A 21,747-nucleotide genomic window follows, 5' to 3' on the forward strand; every position below is an offset into this window, starting at 1 on the left:
TAAACTTCAATTAGATTTTTCTAAGAAGAAGCAGAACTTCTTTGTCTGATTTCAAGAAGCATGCAGATATGTTATAGAAACTTCATTTAAATATATATTCAATTAGAAATGTTTTATTATTTTAATGAGCCTTAAGAGGTCTTTGATGAACAGTCAGTGTAATTACTGTACTTAAATTATTGTATAAATGCATACTTTATAATCTACCTTCCTTGCAACTATGTTTTCATGCTGGATATTTTTAACATGAAGAATTGTTTTACTTTCTGTCAGTTTATCCTCCTCTTCCTTCCACAAAATGTTTTATCTCTGAAATAAAATTAAATATGCATGATACTACTTGTATTGGATAATATTGTAATAACACAGTTAAAAATCAATCTAAGAGATGAAAATTATTTTGATTTTGTTAGAGAAATGACAAAATTGATAATTTGTTATGCACAAATTACAGACTAGCTCTGTCCTGTACGTGTTTTCTCTTTTGTGCTTTAGGAAATTACCTGCAAAATTGCTGCAGAAGACGTGTTGTGCTAAGTATTGTGCTATCAGCAATCTGCTTCACTACCACAACATAAAGAAAGAGAGAGGCTCAGCAAATTTAGAAAAATAAGGAAGCCGTAGAACTAGCAGTTAAAAGGGGAAAAAATGGGCTTTTTAATGCATCCTGTGCTTTATCACACAACCTGCATGAAGACCATTAACTGTCACATGCTGAGCCTCACAATTCATTGTTCAGAAGCAGACAACATTAACTCCTAATAAATTGGTGTTACTTTGCTTTTTTCTTTGTGTGTGTGTTTGGATATGGTTTTATTAATGAAAACTGAGCTCATAGTAAGTTGAGTCTTTAATACTGAATAGATAAGCTAATATCAGCATAATGAGCAATGTTGCTTCTCAGGACCACAAATCAGTCAAATGTCTTCTCCTAATTGAAAGAGTACTTCAGATAAAAAATACTTGACTATAGGACAAGGTGTCAAAAATTCCTGTGCACTGACTTGATCTCCTTGGGCATGTTGCTAGCTGGCCATGGTCATTCCTGATCAGCAAAGTTTTTAGTGTCTCACCCAGGAAATTATATAAAAGAAGGGTTGCAGCCTTCAGCAGCAGTCAGTACAAACCCTAGTTTGTGTCTGCTGTGCTAGGTTCAGAAATTCTCCTCTTCCTTTTGCAAAAGAATATGACAATTTATTCTGTTATATTAAATTACTCTTATTTCATTCACTGTCCACCTTTTAAGTGCAAGAAGAAATGTTATTTGCACTCATGCTTTGCAAAGAGATACTTGTAAACAGCATATGGGTACTGTCATATGGAAAAGGTTAAGATATTTGAATTTCTGTCACAGAAAATGTCTACTGGACTTGCCTTCTAAGTATTTAAACTTTTTATTTTGAACATTATTTATTACCAAGTCAAATAGTTGTTCTCAGATTTCTACACAGCTTTCCAGAAGGTACCCATTCTATTTTGCTATGCACTGCTATGTAGTGTTGTAGTACCAGATGGAGTTCTAGATGTGTTACTAAAACTTTTTCTGGTGGTTTGTTCTTTGGGTTTATATTTTTACATTGCAGCATATTTCAAAATTTTAATACCATTTTGCCTTGAGCCTTTAAAATTATGGTTCTCTTTGACTTTTGTAAAAAATTGTTGAGAGTTAATTTCCATAGTTGATATGTCTGTCTAGCAAACACTGATTTTTACATAATTAACAGCTTTATGATCTGCAGTGCCATTTACAGATACTGAGAATATTAATCCAGATACAATTTTCTTCTGGCAGAAACAAATAATCTGTGCTGATTAAATAGTTATTTTTGTTTCACCCAGCTTTCTATGCACACAGGTTTTGTTCCTTTTATCTTCATGCTTTCTTTTCTGGAGGGGGATTTCAGCTTGTTCCATGAAGTTGTAAAATGCTATTAGTCTTAAAAATATTTTCATCTTTGAAATAATAGTATAATTTACTTTTCCTATTTACTTATGTTTCCATCCATTTAATGTATTTCTCAAGATAAATACTCTTCTCATTATCTGTTCTAAGATTTAACTATTTGTGATTTACATATTTATTAACTCTTTCTTTTTTCTTTGGATATTATTTAATCCAGTATTCTAGTTTTAAAATTTTTAAATTACTTGGTCCAGTAGTAGCCCAGTCTTGGGAGGTCAGTCTGTTGAATGCCAGAAGGAATTCCCCTTATCTTTCCTTGGTGATGCTGTATTGTGCAAGAAGTTGCAGCTTGCTTCTCTGGAAGTGTGAATGTTCTTAGTTTACAAATTTTCAAGACAGAGCTGTGTGTAAATCTGGCAGCTTTGCCAAAAAGAAAGGTTCTGCTTAAGAGTGTCTCATTCCATGTTTCTGCCTTTTCCATATTTTGTGTTGTTAGTGATGCTGTCTCTTCCCTTTTGGCTTCTCACAGCTGATAGTCAAATTCTCAGAATTTACAGAAGTATTAGTGGATGTAAGGAGGAGAGGAGGTTATTTCTGGTTGGCAGGAGCTTACACCATGTATACATGTACATTTATGTGTAACATTTCCTCTCCTACTTTGGCATGATGGGAATTTTATTAAACTCTTTAAAATAATTTTACATACACTTCATTGTAATTTTTTCTACATATACTTGCTCAGTGTTGAGTTAATCTTTTCCATGGTACCCACACTGCCTGATCTTGTAATGACTTTTCTATGTGGATTTTAGAGTGTGCACCTTTACAGTTAAAAGAAATTTCAAGGCAGAGAATGAAATTCCAGACAAATACCCTTTCTTCTTTTTATACATCTTTTATAAGAAAGAAATAGAGTATTTTTGACAGGAAAATATACTTTTGTTTTCTGCCGCACTGCAGTTGGATTTTAAACACCAATATGCCCACATCTGAAAAAGAGAATAGAGGTGTTAAAAGTTGGCTGGGAAGGACTATTTAAGCTAGAAAATGTAGGTGTGCTGTTTATTTAACCACAATTTGTAAAAGTTTAGGATAAAAATGAGCCAGACCTGTCATCATTTTGTGCTTGACTTGTGTGACATCTCACTCTTAGGGGAAAGGGGGAATCCAAGATTTGTAGATCTTGTGTTCAAAGGAAATTACAAAATTCAGAGAGTCCATAAAAACTCACTGAATTTTATTATAAGTTACAAGCTTGCCATTGGAAATGGAGGGAAATCAATCAATAATTCAATCAATCAATCAATCAATCAATCAATCAGTCAATCAATCAGTTCCAGTGTCAGCCAACCAACAGAAAGGCCAGGGACATGTGGAATGCATCCAGTCTCAGTGGGGGCACGTTCTTACAGAGGATACCTATCTCACTTTCTATGCAAATAGTGACCATGCACAGTCATGGCAACTTCAGATCCTTCTGGAAATGGGTTGGAGGGCCTCAGGAGCCCTGCATGGCCTTGTCCCACCCCTGCAGTCCATGCCCACTTCTTGGCCTCCTTCTTGCAGTCTTGCTGTGTTGTACTTAGCCCTGGGAACTAGAAGAAGGATGTGTTTCTTGGCTGAGCTGCCCTGCCTTTGCATGGCTCCCTCTGCAGCCACATCTTGTTCTTTCCCATGGTGGTTCCATAACCTTCTGGCTGTTGGCTGGAACCCCTTATGTTCTGGGATTCTACAACCTTGCAAAAGTTCTTAAGCTCATTAGAATCTGAAATAGCCTTACAAGCACATCATCTCTTCCTCAGAGATGACCCAGTCACTGTGATGTGTTGTAAGTAGACAAAAAATAATACTTTTACAGAGTGTCCTCATCTATCTTTATGGTTTCAGCCATATCTGTGACTGTTTCAGATACTTAGAAATCAGAAAAACTGCCACTTAGGATGAAATAAACATTCCAGGTGCCAGCTGCAGCAGACACAGTAGGTTTTACGGTCCTAAGGCTCTTTGTAATTTCTGAATATGTCAAGCTCATTAAAATATTGAATAATTAATACAATTCCAATATATTTTAAACTGTTCAGTCTTTTAATATTTTATTCTAGAATAAAGTGCACATGGTGCTCCAGAATGCTGTTTACTTTGAGCAGAAATGTAGAGAAAAATTAGAATTTCAAAAAAGGGAAAAACGTTGCACTAACTTTGGCTTCATGGTCTCATTTATTGTAATATCACTAATTTCTTTATTTCTTTGATGGCTCTTTATGCAGGAATTATTCTTTTTATGAAAGCACAGAGCTTTGTGCTGATTTCTGATCTTCAGAAATGCAAAGTGCATTACCAGGAGTTCAAGTATTACAATTAATTATTATGGATTTTGTCTCTTTGATATCTCAGACCTATCCTAGTCGTTGTTAATCTAATGCTGTTGCCTAGTGCCATGTTTTCCTGCAATGTGTTAAGCAGCTGCAAAGAAGTTAGCATTCCTGTTTAAAATGCTGAAAATGGCATTAGATAATACTTATTTCCAGATATTTTAGGCTCTACCTGTCTTCTTTTTTCTTTTTTTCCTAATGTTCCAAAGTTTCCAATTACTATGTGGACTGTCAACAAAACCTCTAACTGGGACTTCTGTAGAGTTGACTGCACACCATTTTCCATCATTTGTGATCAGTCTTGGTTAACTGGGGATGATGTCCCAGGTGAGTGGAGGGTGACCAATATGATGCCCATCCAACAGAAGGGTCAGAAGGGATCTACAGCCTTGTCAGCCTCACCTCAGTGTCCAGCAAGGATATGGAGCAGATAATCCTGAATGCCATCATGCAGCATCTAGAGGACAACTATGAAATCAGGCCCAACCAGCACAGGTTTAGAAAATCAGGTCCTGCTTGACCAGCTTGATCTCCTTTCATGACCAGGTGACCTGCCTGGAGGATGAGGAGAGGCTGTGGATGTTGTGCAGCTGGAGTTCAGCAGAGCCTTTGGTACTGTCTCCCACAGCATTCCCTGGAGAAGCTGCAGCCCATGCTTTGGGCAGTGCACTCATCACAGGGTTCAGAACTGGCTGGAAGGCTGGCCCAGGGTGTGGAGTGGATGGAGCTGCACTGTGGTCAGTCACTACTGGGAATCCCCACTCAGCACTGGCCAGCCCTGCAGTGCCTTTATTAGCCTGGGAAAAAGGAGGCTCCTGAGAGACCTTGTCACTCTGAAAGGAGAGTGCAGCAAGATGGGATTGGTCTCTTCTGCCACTCAGCTAATGACAGAACAAGAGGAAATGGATTCAGACTGCACCGTGGAAGGTTCAGTTTGGACATCAGGAGGAATTTCTTCACCGAAGGGGTTGTTAGACACTGGGATGGACTGCCCAGGGAACTGGGGGAATCACCACCCCAGGCAGCATTCAAGAAAGGACTAAATGTGGCACTTCATGCTATGGTTTAGCTGATATGATGGTGTTCAGTCAAAGACTGGACTTGATGATCCAGAAGGTCTTTCCCAATATTAATGTTTCTAGGATGTCATGATTTCCCTATACTTGACAGATAAATGATGTTCCTATCACGAGAGGATTTCTGAGATTTAGAAACCTTTAGGAAAGGTTTGCAACCTTTTCTAGATGAAATCCAAACCTTTTAAAGTTCATCACACAGAGAAACAAGGACCCTGGCAGGTGGGGACTTCACATGAAAGGCCCTTTGTCACTCTCATGGCTCCCATGAGTCATTTGAATTAGAAAGATACAACCACTCCACAGTCATTTTCTCCTGTGTTAATTAATTAGTCAAATCCTCACTGTATATTGATATTGCAGCCTGATGCCATATTGTACATCTTCCCTTGTTCTCCCCACATCTCTGACCAAAGCTGCAGTGGGCCTGGCTGGCAAAGGCCAACTTGTTAAACTTTCTGAAGGTACTTTCTTGATTTTTAGCCATGAAATGTTATTTTCTCTTTAAAATTATGTTAAAGAAGCTATATATCTATAATAAAACATTCACCAAATTGGTTTTTGGTCAGTAAAAGTTGTAAACACATTTTTTTTGTGAGTTTCCTGGTTGCAGATTTACCCCAGGTTTTGAATATCACAACACTGACAGATTAAAAATAATATAATAGGCCAATTCCTTTTGTACCTATATTAAGTAGAAGAAAATTCCTCAATCCCTGCTTTCTGTAGTAAGGCAAATACTATAATTTAAATTATTCTACTGAGTTAATTTGAAAATTAGAGCTTTATGGTTTTTAAAACAAAATTTTAAATAATTTTTTATAATTTTAAAGCAAACTCTAGTATTTAACTTTCCAAAGAATGAAGGAAAAATTACAGTAAATATGAGATATAACAAGATATGTGAAATATATTATTTCATTATGTCATATTTTTGTTTCATCATTCCCCTATTTAGAAACTGCTCTAAATAAAGTATCTGGAAATATAGTGAAAACTATTTACAGTTAAAAGATTTCCATGTGTACATATTTTGAGTAAACTAATCAGAGTGATTTTAAAATGTATTTAATATGCAGCATTATGAAGTTAGCTTTCTATAGATGCTTTCCATAATTCACTTTTCCATTCCTCAGCTTAACATGTTCTGTAAATTCACCAGTCTTTGTAGTGGGTTAAAACCAGATTAAATTCACCTTTGTTTACTCATATTTTTTCTCCCAGCTAATAACAGTTTAAAGAGTGGCTTTGGGCTAAACAGAGAAAGTGAAGGTCTGCCCCTTCATTCAGGAGTGCTATTTCTTCTTGTGCTCTCCCTTTCCACTTGGTTGCCAGTCTGCATTTATGAAATTCCAAAACTGTCAGTCATCATTTCACTTACCTTTCTCTTCTTGGCTTTTGAGGTTTCATTGTTTCTGGATGTAAATATTAGTTACACTGATGTAGGCAATGCAATCTTTCTTGGAATGAACTGGGGGAAGTTACTAGTTTTTCATTCCCAAACAGAAACAAACCCCTTTTTTTAAAGGGTTGCAGTTTAAAAGTGAAAGACCTGAATGTCAAATAGTGAAGCCTGCTGTGGACAGAGATCCTGTTTATCTATCTCCATCTCCTCTTTTTTTTTTTTAAGTGCTAGTCTGAAATTTATTTGTTGGGCTATGTAATTTTTTATCTACAGATTATTTTGCTCTTCTTTGGGATGGTATCTCTGCTTTTATTGGTTGTTGCATTTTCAGTCTGTCCCTGGGAGCCTTCAGGAAGAGGGAGACAGAGTTATGCAAACAGGTACCAATCTTTGAAAATAAAATAAGAAGCATCAGCTAGATTTTTGGGCTTGTTGAAATCAGTTTTTTTTGGTCTTCACAAAAACTGAGGTATTCTGGCTGTAGGCCAAACAGCAATTTTTTTTTCTTTATTATGGGCATGAAAGGACAAGGTGTTTTAGCAGCCCATCATTTTCTTACATTTGATTAAAACCATTTGTCACCAATACAAGTACTGGTTCCCCTAAGTGTCCTGCTTACAAAGCACATTTTTATTCTGCAAGTTACAAACTGAGAGAAATCCTTCTAAAAGCAAGAAAATTAGTATTTGTTAAAATTTTAATTCATTAAGAAGGGGATTATACTACAGCCATAATAATATTGCATTTTTAAAATATTAATCTTTTTATCCTGTCATAGTAGCCCCTCCTTTAAAAACTGAGGAAGTTTCTTGTTGACAAAATATGAATTTTTTATATTCCTAAGCCTCAACACTGTCAAATTACCAGCAGATATGTCTTGTATTTGTATTTACAGAACATACATATGCCACAGTAACCATATTTGAAAGTTTAATCCTTTAAAATATTTACATTGGGTTTTCAACATTCATAATGGAAAGGCTATATAAGTTGAAATGAAATGGGGAGGGATAAAGAGAGGGAACAGTAGTTTATGATGTGGAGAATAGGGTGTTTTTAGTAGATGCATCTCTATCATGTAATCACAGGCAGGTAAGTCATACACATTTGCTGAATGAAGATTTCATTGGAACTCTGATCATAACATACTTCCTTCTTTGATATTCTTGAAAAATGTTATTAATGCTCAAAATAATTTAATTCAATACGTGACTACCACATTATTTAAAATTACTGAAAAGATGCAATACTTTGAATATTTACCTCCAAGCACTGAGCTTGGACCCAGTGTTACTGACCCTCTTCTTCCATAAAACCAGTCCTCTTGAATGCCAGCATCATTGCTCTGTTACTTGCATGAGTATAGAGATGTATGTGTGTATATATAGGTATATATAAGTGTATATGTATACCTATATATATACACATACCTATATATATACCTATATATATTTATACCTATATATATGTGTGTGTGTGTGTGTGTGTATATCTATCTATCTATCAATCTATCTATCTATCTATATATATATATATATATATGTTCTATGCATACATTTTTGAAATACATGCATTTGCACAAGTATAGTGTTTTAAGTTCAGAAAGTCAGATAAGCAATTTCATGCATGCACTGGATGGGGGCTGCCCAGCAGGCTTTTTACAGGGACACTGAAAATTTATCTCTGCAAACAGATTTAACTTCTTTACTTAATGCAGTCCAAGAGAGAGAAACAAAAGTATGACCAAAAAATAGTTCTGAGCAGCAATTTATGTAAATGGACATATTGATGGTGTTTATAGCAAGGAGAGCACATCAATACATTGCTAAGGAAACCTGAGCTGGAATCACTTGCTCTTCCTGGGTTATCAAATACTTCCCTCTTTCACTTTGTTAGCTTGTGGATGTGCAAGCCAAGATTTCCTCTCTTGCTTCTTATTTATGAGGAGAAACAGAAGCCCTCCCAGTGCTAGTCATTCTGAACTCATGATCTAAGGTGTCACCTGAAAACTTCAGTGATTCCTGTATTTATCTGTGCTGATGTGTTTTTTTGTATCTGTCTGAAAAATAGGCTACTTTTCTCCCTCCTTGATTAGCCACTTGCAACACAGAGTGATTCACATCAGGTTCACACAATATTTCATCAACATTATTTGATATTTCATCAGATTTTAAAAGTGTATTTAGAATTTTTAATTATGTATGCTCACAAGTTACTACTGGTTTGAAAATTTTTGGTGCTACCCTGTAGATTACAAAGGTGATGGCATTTTATTCTAAACATATGCTTTCTTTTAAATATGAATAATATACTAAAAGTTGAGCTTTCTGGACACTTGAATTCATCTTTTTATGGTTGAATGAACTCTAAGCAAAATGTAGGTGGTGGTATAAAGGATTGGTTCAAATAATTCCAATCTCCTTTTAAAACATTGATTTTATTTAATGTTCCAAGATATATTGGACTGAAATAAAACATATGCCACCTCTGAATTTCAAATTATTTTCCTAGAGCTGTGTTACTAACGATTTGAAACAACAGAAGTATGCAAGCTGGCTGTTCAATTGATGAATCTTGCATTTTGAAAGTAATTCCTGATGGTAATTTTATTCATATTCACATTACTTTAACTGGCTAGTTGGATTTGTGTCAATTACTACTGCCAGAACAATTGTCACATAGTTTTGATATGCTAGTAAAAATATCTACTTTGGACAACGATTTTTACTAGTAAACACTGACTTTTTCCACCTAAACACAAATAACTAATTTCTCATCCCATTTAACATCCTTCTTCCTTACAGTCCAGTAGCCTTTTAAAAAAACTATATTGTCCCCAGACTTAAAGCATAAAACTGGAAATATTTCCCAATTAATAAGGGACCAGATGTTGGTCAAGCTCATTTCATAGATCTTTAATTAAGGGATGCTGTTAAGTGAAGACACACAGAAGGATCTGCTTAAATGCCATGAAAATAGATTACTTTTGTATAAAATGAAAATGTAGTAGAGTAACTTCTTATAAAGGGAACACTAAAGAATGTCCAAACTGAATGATATTGAAATTTTTTACCAAGATTCAATGAAATGTGCTGACAAGTATGAAATCACTGTTTAAAAGGAATCTGCTGATTTATTGTTAAACTTTCATTAGCCAAGACTGATAGATTCCTGTATTATACCTCCAGCAATAACTGCTTTGAATGTATTTCATTTAGCATTTTCAGTTGTTGTCCTTCTCTTAGTCTAAGACAAGTTTATGGTGCAGAAAACCTGAAATGTTACCTCCCTTCTCCCTGTCTACCAATAAGGGCAGACAAATGCAAGAATATAGAAGTGAAAAAAATGACATCTCACTAAAAGAAAACAGCAGCAACAAAGAAAACAACAAAAGTCACTAGATACAAGGTGCTGAGTAAAGAAGTTCCTCTGGGACAAAGAGAACAAGACAGCACAGGCAGCCAGAGGACACAGACAGGATGGCACAGGGGCTCTCCTGGCTAAACCTTCCACTCTGGAGAAAAAAAACCAAACAGGAATGCGAGGGTGATGGTGTGACTGATGGCAGATGGGATGTGCTGGCCTTGTCAGGGCAGGTCCAGCCCTGCAGTGCCAGTGTTCCTGTTCCCTCTGTGTGACAGCAGGGTTCTGGGATGTCTGGGATGTCACTCCTCCCTCTTTCCTGCCACCTGCTGGGCTCCCTGTCAGCTCAGCCACACTCAGCTGGTGTCAGTGCCACTGCCTCAGGCTGCTGCCCCATTGGGGAGAGGGAAATCGTCCCACTGGGCACCAAAAACTGGCCCAGCATTCCTGGCTGCAGTTTTGGATCTATTTGGGAGCTATCATTTTTGAACCATGAACTTGGGAGTGGTCCCTCTACCTCTTCTCAGCCCAGTTGTCCTGCAGAAATGTTGTAGAGGGCTTGGAAGTGGGAAGAGACCCACAGGTCATACAGTGCCAGGGTCTGGTGAACCAGACCAAAACAGATCCCTTCCTGTTCCAGCCATGGCATTGTCTCTGCCAAAACCATGCCCATGGCTGCTGTGAATGGTATTATAATAAACAGCACTGAAAACTCCAACTCTGTACCCAGGACATCACCCACCTCTTATTCTATACCATGCACATGATGTTCAGATGTTCATACCTTTCTACTGTAGCCATATACACATACAGTAACTATATTGATGCAGGTATTATTTAAGTGGCCACTGACTGTTCCCCCAAGATGTTTGTTGAGTTTATTTTAGTCCATTACTGGTGTAACTTGAGCAGTCTGTATTCATTGCTGAGGATGTTTTATGATGTATGGTGGCACTGTCATTCAACAACCAGTATTACATGTATAAATCAACATTACAGATGGTTCTCACCTAAATCAGGTCCCCTTGATGTACACAATGTTCCCCATCCCTCTGAATTAGCCACAACGTGTAACCAGGGCTTTGAGCAAAAACAATCCCATGGATGGTTTTGCATTTGCTTGAGATGGGACGAATCCCAACATGTACCACATGCACCATGGGGACTCTACCTTCATCTGCTTCATCCTTCATCTTGATCCCTTCATATGCAGGGATCCTGACTGGGCAGGGCTACCTCAGTTAGTGGAGCTGCTGGTCTTATCTAACCAGGTGGTTTTTGGTAAACACAGATCTCAATATTTGAAGGTTCCACTGTCCATTGCCTTCAGTGTGGCTTTTATCAATCCATTGCACTGTTTGACTTTCCCAGCTGCTTGTGGGTCATGGGGAATGTGATACACCCACTGAATACCCTGTTCTGTAGCCCAGGTGTCCATGAGGTTCTTTTTAAAATGAATCCCCTTGTTTTTCTCAGCTCTTTCTGGAATGCCATGCTGCCACAGGAGGGGCGTGGGGCACAGGGTGGGTCTCCAGCCACCCAGTGCTTGCTTCTACCATTGTGAGCACGTAGGGCTTGCTTGGGCAGATTTGCTACAGATGTGATCCATCTGCCAGCCCTCTTCATATTTATATTTAGTCCATTGTCTCCTGTACTAATGTATTTTACCTGCTTGAAGCAGTGCATGCTTCACAATCATGGGTTATGTCGGATATTGTGTTAAATCCACCCTTCCATCACAAACCTATCACTATGTTGCATCTTTTTCCCCCTTATGACCTGAGGCATCATGGGCCCACCAAACATTATTTTGAAATAACTGTCCTTCATGTTGCCAGTCCAGATCTACCTTTACTTTTGGCAGCCCAATCCACCTGTTTGTTGTTGCAATGCTTCTCATTAGCCTGACTCATAGGCATCTAGGCATCCACATGACAAACTTGGCTCAGCTCCCCAAGGTTTGGGGCTGCAATGGGGTGCCCCTGCTCCAGCCAGCCCCAGTTCTGGAGTCTTGGACCAGAAACTGTTGAGTTTACCTCAAGACAGTGAAAGATTGCTGCTGCAGCTTCTCCAAGCCAGAGGAGGGAAAAGCTTTTTGCCTGGGCCAAGAAAATCAAGATAGCCAAACAAAACCAAACTGCACAGTGCCATGGAATACCTGGGCAATGAGGCTTCAAAAATGCCCTCCAAAAGCCCAAAAATCCCTTGTCCCAGTCCCACACACTACCAATCCCAGACTTTAAAGATACAGCAACCGTTTTTGGGCATAAAGCAGAGGACCATGGAATAGACTATCATTATAAATCACTCCAAGACAGCTCCCTAGAAATCTCCATCCTGACTCCAAATGCATTGTAGACTGTTCAGAGGAGACAGAGCAGAACCAACAAGGACAACATGGTGTCCATAACATCCAGAGGGAATTCAGGTTTCTCAAGAAGTGATGTGTCAGACCTGAAAGGGAGAAAGGTGAAAGGCAAGAGGAAAAATCATCTTCTCCTCTTCCCCCCACAGGTTGTGTGTGATTATTAATAAACCCTCAGACACAGCAGCCCAGATCAGGTCAAACAACAATTAATATATTTAACAAATTATTGTCCTTGCCTTTGAGGTTATCATTCCATAAACTGGTATCAGAAACTGCACCAACTGTATCTTGGTTCCTCTACCTGATCTGAAGAACAGCACTATCACAGGCAGATGGTTCCACATACTTGGGTTTAGATACAAGGTTAGGTGCCAAGATCAGACCAAGCAATGTGGTGACCAGGGAGTTCTCTACCCAATATAGAAATGATTTAGTAAAATTTGTAATTTTTAAACTTTGTCTCTTGACCCCCTTTTAGTTGGGTGCCAAATATATCTTATTTTGAAGCAATTTTACAGTACAGACACTCTGCAATAACTTCCCTCCCCTTAGTTTTCAACCTATCCCCTCTACCAATGAGAAGAAATGCAAAGAAATATAAGTGAAAAAGAATAAAAAACAGTTTACTAAAAGAAAACAGCAATAACCAAGAAATAGAGAGGCAAACAGGTAAACCCTCACCTACAAATACAGAGGAGGTGTCCTGGATTGTCTTGGGGAACACAGACAAAGTTGAGAGGAACGTTGCATTTGTCTTTACAAGCAAGCTGTGGATTTGCTGGGAGATAAAGTTAGCAAAGAGAGATAAAAGAAACAATAAGAGGAATTCCACTGATTGATGAATGGGAAAAGAGATTTGCCTTTACAAACAAACTGTAGGTTTGCTGATAAATGAAATTGGATATTGGAAGGTGAAAGAAGCAATGGGAGAAAACTATGAATTGTATAAGAATTAAAAATTAAAAGAAAGGGTTATACATTAGAGGGAATCTCAGGTGTCAGGCTTTCTGGGAAGTCTGTGCCTCTCAAGTACCTCAGCCCGTGGGGAAAGAGAGAGGGAAATGCAGCCAGGAAATCGGGATAACAGGAGGCTGCGTCCTCCAAAAATTTCAGAGATCCCAGGGGAATGCCCCATGGCCTCTCCCTTTATTCTAACAAGGCAAAAAGGACTGCTCTGTCTCCTTTTTGGACGTAAACCTCTGGTGTTTGTGGGTTAATTTTCCTGACAAAGTGGTGCAGGTTCCTCTCTGGACCTGCGGCCAAGACAGGGCACAAAGGCAAGAGCAACCAAACGAGCATCCGTGGATCCAGAGCTGCTCCTTCCCCGAGCAACAGTGACAGCGGGGAGAAAACAAAACCTAGAAAACATATTTTTCTCGCAAAGGAGTCAATGCTGCTGAAACGCCACAAGAACAAACTTGTCAGCAGATGTAGGGCCAGCCAACCCTCCCCGCAGCTGGAGACCTGCGGAGCGGCTCCGGCCCTTGGCGACGGGCGGCGGAAAGTCCAGGGAAACATCTCCAAAAGCTGTGTTTGCTACAGCAGCTGTGCAAGGGTTGCTGCCTTTGCTTCCATCAGCTCCTGAGAGGCCGTGGCTAGCAGCCTGACAGAGTGCCCCGCTTTCTGAGGCTCCCCAGAGCCTGCAAAGAACAAACCAAAGAGCTCCAGTGTCTGTTTCCAGCACCCCTCCTGTTTCCTGAACACGGTAAAGCACAGAGGTTCTGCTCCAGCTCTGGGTCTCAAAGAAATACTAAACTGCCCTGGATTGATGCAGAGAAAATGTGGAATACGTGATTTTGGGTCACCCCTAATGCTACACTCTACCTTCTATCTCTGTAGTGTGACAATCCTTCTAAGCAAACAGCTCTTCTAGTTAAAAATATGCAACAAATCAAATAAAAATTAATTAGTTCAGCTCGTGTAGTAGTGTTTCTGAATAATGCTGAGGATCATAAATCCAAATTAAGGCTTGCACAACTCTTCCTAGGCCTGAAGAGAAGCTACATTACCAAAAGAAAAAGGGGAAACCAGTCCCCCTGTTAAACAGCATTCACAGGGGATGCTTGCACTGCAGGTTCATACAGCCAGATTTTGCATCATAAACCAGAGAATGAAGCAGACAGACACAGTAATTAATTGTACCTAATGCTAACATACACATAAGGCTAAGTAGGATAGCAGTCACATATGAGTGGAGCAGTAGGAAGTTAATTATTGCAAAACCTTGATCATAGCCATTCAGTGCTAATAATTTTATTCATAGTGTGCTTTGCTTGTTCTGATACTCCTTCAGGCAGTAATATGGGTTGTCAGATTCAGTTTTTAAGGTAAAGGTGTGAAGGATATATGCTAATTTATACATGTTCATTAAACATATTTTTTCCTAATTATTTTTAACAGTGAGATTTTAATACATTTATTCTCCTTCTGGTTTAAGTAAACTTTTAAATAGACACAAAGTGTACACCATGCTCTATTGCCAATGTTGACTGTTCTCTATTTGCATATAAAAGGAATGAAATATAGTAATCTCATTATTATATTTGTATTATATTTGATTTATTCATCAATCTACACTTGTGTATGGCTTCTGATTTTTGCAGTGTGAATGGGGACCTAAGAAGTGTGGGGACAGGATTAAAGTATTGCTCCTGACAGTCTCCTAAAAACAGTTGTTGTTTGGCTGACTTTTTACATCTCCTACTTTTCTGCATCATTCTATGGCTCATTTATGACTTATTAGTTTTAATAATTGAAAATGTGATTTCTAGTTTTACTATTGGTGTTTTTTGTCTTCAGATGGTCTGAACTGGGAGCCTACACTTTATTATCCACTTAGAACAGAATGAGATTAATATTACAGGAATATCAAACTCGTAAGAACAGAACTTGCAAAAGATACAGAGTCACAGAAGTGACCACTGTGTAGGCATAACTGGAGTGATACAAAGTTTACCTGAGTACATATCAGCACTGCATTTATTATCCTGATTTTCTTTAATAGAATACTGCATGATTTTTAAGGTTCCATATTTGACTACTAGTGAAAAAAAATATCATCTTCACAGTGCTTCACTTCTGCAGTTTTAATGGCATCAGCTCTTAATCCTGAACTAGAAATGAGTATTCACAAGGGGAAGGAAGAATCTGATGTAATTTATTTCTGTTTAGATCATTGTACTTGATCATTAAAGAAACAAAGAGCCAGTCAGTTTTGTAGTATTTTGTAAAATAGTACCATCACTGCCAGAGAATTATGACAACTCACATTAAATATTTGGGTTGGACTTCATGTAGTGACATTTCACTGCAAACTTAGAGAGTATTGAGAGCATCTGCTTAACTTTCAAAACGTGTGTTAGCTCTTCCACTTTTTCTCTGCAAGTTTTACAAGGTTTCCACCTCTACCAATGTGTGTGTGACACATAAAATGGAAAAAAAAGTACTGTTGCAATAAATATAAGTAAGATTTTGTAGTAGCTTTGACAATTTGTGTCAATTGCCTCATGCCCATGCCAAGTTCTGTGTGGCAAGGTTTTTGGGGGTTGTATTTTGTGTGATTCAGTAATCTCAACTGGTGTAACCATGGCTGGTGGGGGGGGGAGGGGGCAAAGCATTAATAAAAACAAGTTCTGTATTTTCTTACTTGTTCTAAAGACTAGTTTAAAACCCATTAAAATTAATGAAATGTTTTTTCTTCCAGGTGGGAGATGAAAGAAGATGCAGATCTTGAAGACGAGGAGGATGTTATGGTGGAACGCTTAAAAAATGTTTATTTGACACAAAGGACTCCTGTCTCAGAGCATAAAGAAGAACAATTACCTTGACAGAATTCGGGTAGCACCTTTCTTCTGGATTCAGCAAGATTAATTTAATGTCATAAATCACAGGACTAGAAAGCTCAGAAATATGTATCTTGAGTAGTAATTCTGAACTAAAGAGCTCTCCTGTAATTGTCTGGGCACCCCATTCAGGAAGCAATTGTTCACACATGCATAAGGTGAAGAACAGAAAAATGTCAATATGTCACATAACAAAGAGGTTGTACCTCAGTACTGCAGAGGCAGAAACCTGAATGACAAACTAAGAATTGTTTCAAAAATATAAATCTCACTCTGAAAATAATGCAATTTTAGGCACAGGCTAAGCAAATGCTTCTGATTTCCATCCACCACTTTTGAGTTGGAGTCAGTCTGCCCCCAGTTTGTGTCACTCAAGGACCCTGTCTCTCCTTTGGTGCTTGTTTATTAAATCACCCAAAATACATTAAAAAGGACAGGTATAGACCATGCACCTACAGTTCCTTTTTGAGCTGCTCCAGGATGTGTGCTTGGCCATTTTTCCCAACCAAAAATGAATCAGCATCACAAATCCTTACTTAACATCCCATGTATTTTATGGCAGAAAAAAAACATGATAGAGATATTTTAGAAGTTTTGAGAAGCATCTTTTTATTTAAAAGAATTATTATCAAGCAGTGCTCAGATGGTTGTCTTAACAGTGAATTGAGAAAATAATAAATAATTTAATATTTATTTTTTATAAATTTAAAATTTAATAGTCAAAGTAATCCTGGTTTGATATTCAAAATTTTCTGAATATTAAATATTTTTCTGAATACTAAATATTTTTCTTACACACTGGTTAAAACTATCAACATTTTTTATACAGAAGGTATGGGTAGTTTCTCTTCTGCTCTGCAAAAAAAAAATCCATAATTTTTCTGTAAGTTTCTTTCATTAGAAGTCCAATGGAACTATTTTGCTCTGCCTGATGAAGGGCTCTGGCAGGATCTTGCTAAGGGTGCAATCTGAGTAGAGTTATTCATGTTGCCAGCACATCTTCACACAGATGCTATTATGGACATAACTTAGACCACTTCAAGGCTTGATTTTTTCCCTGAAGGCTTCAGCAGCATCATGGGTAACCATATTACTAATGCTGATTTAGGGTCTTATCTAAAATGCAGGTTTTTCTCCTCTTAATTGCTCTTTTTTCTTTTCATATAAAGCACAAGACCATTTAAAATGAACATGTGGACAATTGCATCTTACAAATCTCCAAAGATCTTGTTACTGCAACACAAAAGGGCTGTGAGGCACTGGAGCCTAAAAAATGCTCAAAATATTAATTAAAGAACAAAGTAGACATTTTCCTCTACTTCCAGTGTAGTAATTTCAGATTATAAAGGAAGTGATAAAGTGTAAAAACCATTTACCTTTGCTTTGTATTTCACCTTTGAAGATTCATGGTGGACTTTAGATTTAAAACATGTCTACAGAGATCTTCCAAGACAGCAGGTTTGGTATTCTGACAATGAGGCACACATATTCCAAGCCACACAAATACTGTGTTAATGTACATGAAAACTGGAGTTCAGAATATTCTCTCCTATTTTACCAAAATCTATTGCACATAATTAACTTCTTGTGTAGTCACATAAAGTGCTTATGTGGTGAAACTGATTTAAATACCTGTGAAAAAACTCCCCTTCTGGGAAATACCTGCTCTGAGGAGGATAAACTTTGCAAGTGAATAAGCTAATAGAGAATAAACCCCCTCACATTTAAGTGGGAATATCCATACAGTCCCATGTCAACACTCCTGCTCAATTCAGTGTCATCTGCAAACTGGCTGAGGACACCCTCTAGTCCTTGTCCAAATATTTGATAAAGATATTAAACAGGATGGTCTCCAGAGCCTTGGGGAAGCCTGCTTATGACTGGCCAATGATTAACATTAACAACATAAAAGTTGAACCTTTGCACACTATTTTAATCTGATGTTGTTCCTATCCAAATCTATACATGCATCTTTTAGGGTATCTGAGTGCAAGCCAATATGTATTTCAGATTGTACTTGACCCACAATCCTTACTGAGAAATATCAAGACCTGGTCTTGCTGGCAATGTAACCATTCCAAATAACTTTTAAGGTATAAAAGAGACATCATGTTGGCAATATTACTTAATGCTGAATAACACTTCTACAACTTTCATATTTGTTCAATAAAATATGTAATAATAAGAATTGCGCAACAAAGATTGCTAAGTAACATGCCATTAATTTACCAAGACTGCTTGCTTTTAAGTCAAACATTTAACTGAAAGTTGAAAGAGCTGACCATTTTTCCATTGCGTAGATGTATTCCATAGATGCTTGGGTGTAAAATTAGGAATACTTTTATAACTGTAAGATTGCTTCTTTGGTGTTTCTTCATTAAAAAATATATTCTATATTCTTTTAGAAGTTCTGCTGATTCTAAAATTGATTTAAGATTAAATTAATTTTTAAGAATAATGCAATGTCCTGGCTCTTTGACACTAATTGATCCAGTAATGTCTCACTTGTATGTTTAGCCTAAATAAGTGAAAGCAACAGGAGTCAGATTTGTTGTTTGGCTACAGGGTGGGCCCAAAGTTTCATGACCACTGCAATCTGATGGTATTAATTCCTCCTGAAAAGCTGGTCAAAAATAAGAACTAAAGTCTGTTGTGTACAACAGACCTTTCTGAGTGGGCAAGAGCTGCCTCACTGGCTTAACTGAATTAACTCAAAAGGAAGTTATTGCATTTATAGAAATTAATTGGATCTGATAACACAAACTAGGTTAACTATACATTACCATTAATGCTCACACCTAATTATCATTTAACAATTTAATATACTTAGCTCCTTTTATAAAACAGGCTTCAATAGGAGACTTTGTGGCAAGGAATATTTCTAATTAGGTTTGTTTTATGTCCCCTTCAGAATGCTCCAAATCTTCTCATCTTTCATCTTTTGAAAGGTAATTAATAAAATCAGAAGCAGGGCAAAACTGAAATTGCATTAATAATAATGAAACTCGAAAAGAGAGGAGAAAGAGAGATATTTTGGGAACAGATTAAGATTTAGACACAGGCCTGTTTTCTAGTGACTGCTGTCCTGACAGACTCCCATAGGCCATGCTTTATTCTAGGAGAGGGAATTTGGTGTGTATCTATGCTGCTTGCTCAGGAAATGTGCAGGATGGAAAATGGATGTTCTCTAATTCACCTCTGCATCATCACAGCGGTGCATGGTAGGCACCTTCTTCCAATTAGCTACTGCTGTTACAAATATTCAATTTCCCTCTCAGCTGGGAGGTCTTCATAAAGTTCTAGTGAGTCTTATGTACAGTAAAACATCAATTATATGCAGATATAGTATCTTATATTATTTTATGGAGCTCCCTAAAAATATGTGCAATAATTTCTACTGACAAACACTACTCACACTCCCAAGGCAGCAGTTCAAAGACAGAGGGATTAGATACACTGCTCAATTAGACATGAAACAAGGGAATAACTTGATGGCAACAGGGAGATTTCTAAAGACGTGGTAGCTCTTGAGGAGGTTCTTGTTGGAGGAAAGCCACTTTTCTATAGTAATTTTCCATATTGTAAACAGTGTTATGAATGGAATCAGAATCTCTAAAACTATTTTAGGTGTAATGAGTGAAGGCAAACTTGCTTTATCCTCTACCATTGGACTCCAGCACTTGAAATGCAGACTAAACTAATTGATATTCCCAGGAAGTACAAGAAGAGCATGCAAGGTCTTGAGCAGGTGGGCCTAAAGGCCTTGTAATACCCATCAGTAAAATGATGGAGGAACCAGATTATTCCTCTTCAGCAGCATCAATTGAGAACAGACTGTTACCAATTATTGCAGCAAGTGAAACAATATGGTGTTGACATAAAAAAAGAAGTAAAAATAAATCAAAAAATCCATTTTCTTTTTTTTTTTTTCTTTTTTTTCCCTGAAGAAAGTGATTCTATAACAAGCGTTCTCAGGAAGAACTGGCAGCTACCAAATATTAACGAGTGAGGTGCTCTTCTGAATTAAGACTGTATCTGTAAATTTAATAGACAACTATCCCTAAACTGACAAGAAGTCACTGAAATCATGGCTGGTATAAATTTCACTACTGGATGAAGACCTTTATATCCATGACAACTTCACCTGTTAGTAGGTTGCAAGCATATGTGAGAAGATACAATGCAATGTCTTCTACTGAAGATAGTGTGTTTATGTTAAAATACCTCATTATACATTTTCTGCCTATGTGGTAAAACTGACTGAAGAACCTTTCATGAAAAACCTCCTCTTCTGGGGAATTCTTATTTGGAATAAAATACATTTTGCAAGTGAAATAATCTAATCCAGAATAAACCTCCTCACTTACTCTTGCAGGTGAATGTCAATCCATGGAGCTTTTCCAAACGACCTTCACATTCACACAGTTTGTAATCTTTAAACAGTCACACGGGGAAAAAAAACAACCAAACCAAACCAAACCAACCAAACCAAACCAAACCAAACCAACCAAACCAAACCAAACACCGCAACAAACAGACAAAGCCAGAACATAATAGGAGGTTTGTGTCCCGTTCACTGTATTGTCTCACTGATTAATGAATTCTGCAGTAACCCACTGTGTGGCAATAGGACAGTTCTGTCTTTCCCTTCACAAGCATCAAGTATAACCATTAACCTACCACTGCCAAGCCACATCTGCACATCTTTTCAGTCCCTCCAGGGCTGGTGACTCCACCATGATTATAGAGTTTCTGCAGTAAATTGTTCCAAGCTCTAACTGAGCTTCAGTGTCTACACTGCCCTGAGTTACATCCATACTCCATGTGGAAAGAAGGAAAAGAACCTCATAATCATGATCATATTCAACAGGTCTGATTTTTTCAGTTACAGAAACCATGTCTGCCATGCCAAACACAGGTTTCAAACTTCATTGATGATGAAGGTTTGCTGCAACAGCACCTGTAGGGCAACGTTTTAGAAATACAGTATGCTTTCAGCTCTCACACTAAATACAAACATTAAAATTTCTTTTGTAAAGCAAGCACACAGTCAGTAGAAAACACATGATGAATGACTAGCAATTCACCCATGAATGTTCTTTACAATACCTGTTAATGACATGGTTATGTATATTCTGTCCCTAGATTAATGGAATACAATTATACAAGCAACTTTGATAAATTTGTGATTGCCTAATATCCAACAATTTTATCATTTTGTCCCATTATCTGTGGTTTTGAGGTAAAAAGTCAATAACTTTTGAATATTTGGTTTTCATAAAGAAATAGGGTTCTTCACATGGCTCTTCCTGGATCAGCTTGACACTGCTTTTTTTTTCCACCTCAACACTGCCTTTCTGGCATCCTTGACAAACTTACTGGTTAATTAGTATTGCTGTAATTTACAATGTGAATACT

The 21,747-nt window shown here is 37.6% G+C and overlaps 1 protein-coding gene across 2 annotated transcripts in view; it reads left to right on the top strand.

Annotated features, from left to right (window-relative positions):
* Positions 1 to 20,207, top strand: part of KIAA0825 — a 240,925-nt gene extending 220,718 nt beyond the window's left edge. For both annotated transcript variants that reach the window (XM_079331351.1, XM_079331352.1), the window contains one exon: positions 16,191 to 20,207. In XM_079331351.1, the coding sequence (XP_079187477.1) occupies positions 16,191 to 16,314 (124 nt within the window). In that variant the 3' untranslated portion in view covers positions 16,315 to 20,207. The remainder of the gene's footprint in view (positions 1 to 16,190) is intronic.
* Positions 20,208 to 21,747: the final 1,540 nt, after the last annotated feature.

The sequence above is a fragment of the Erithacus rubecula genome (genome assembly GCF_903797595.1).
Source record: "Erithacus rubecula genome assembly, contig: SUPER_Z_unloc_3, whole genome shotgun sequence".
Taxonomy (NCBI): Eukaryota; Metazoa; Chordata; class Aves; order Passeriformes; family Muscicapidae; genus Erithacus; species Erithacus rubecula.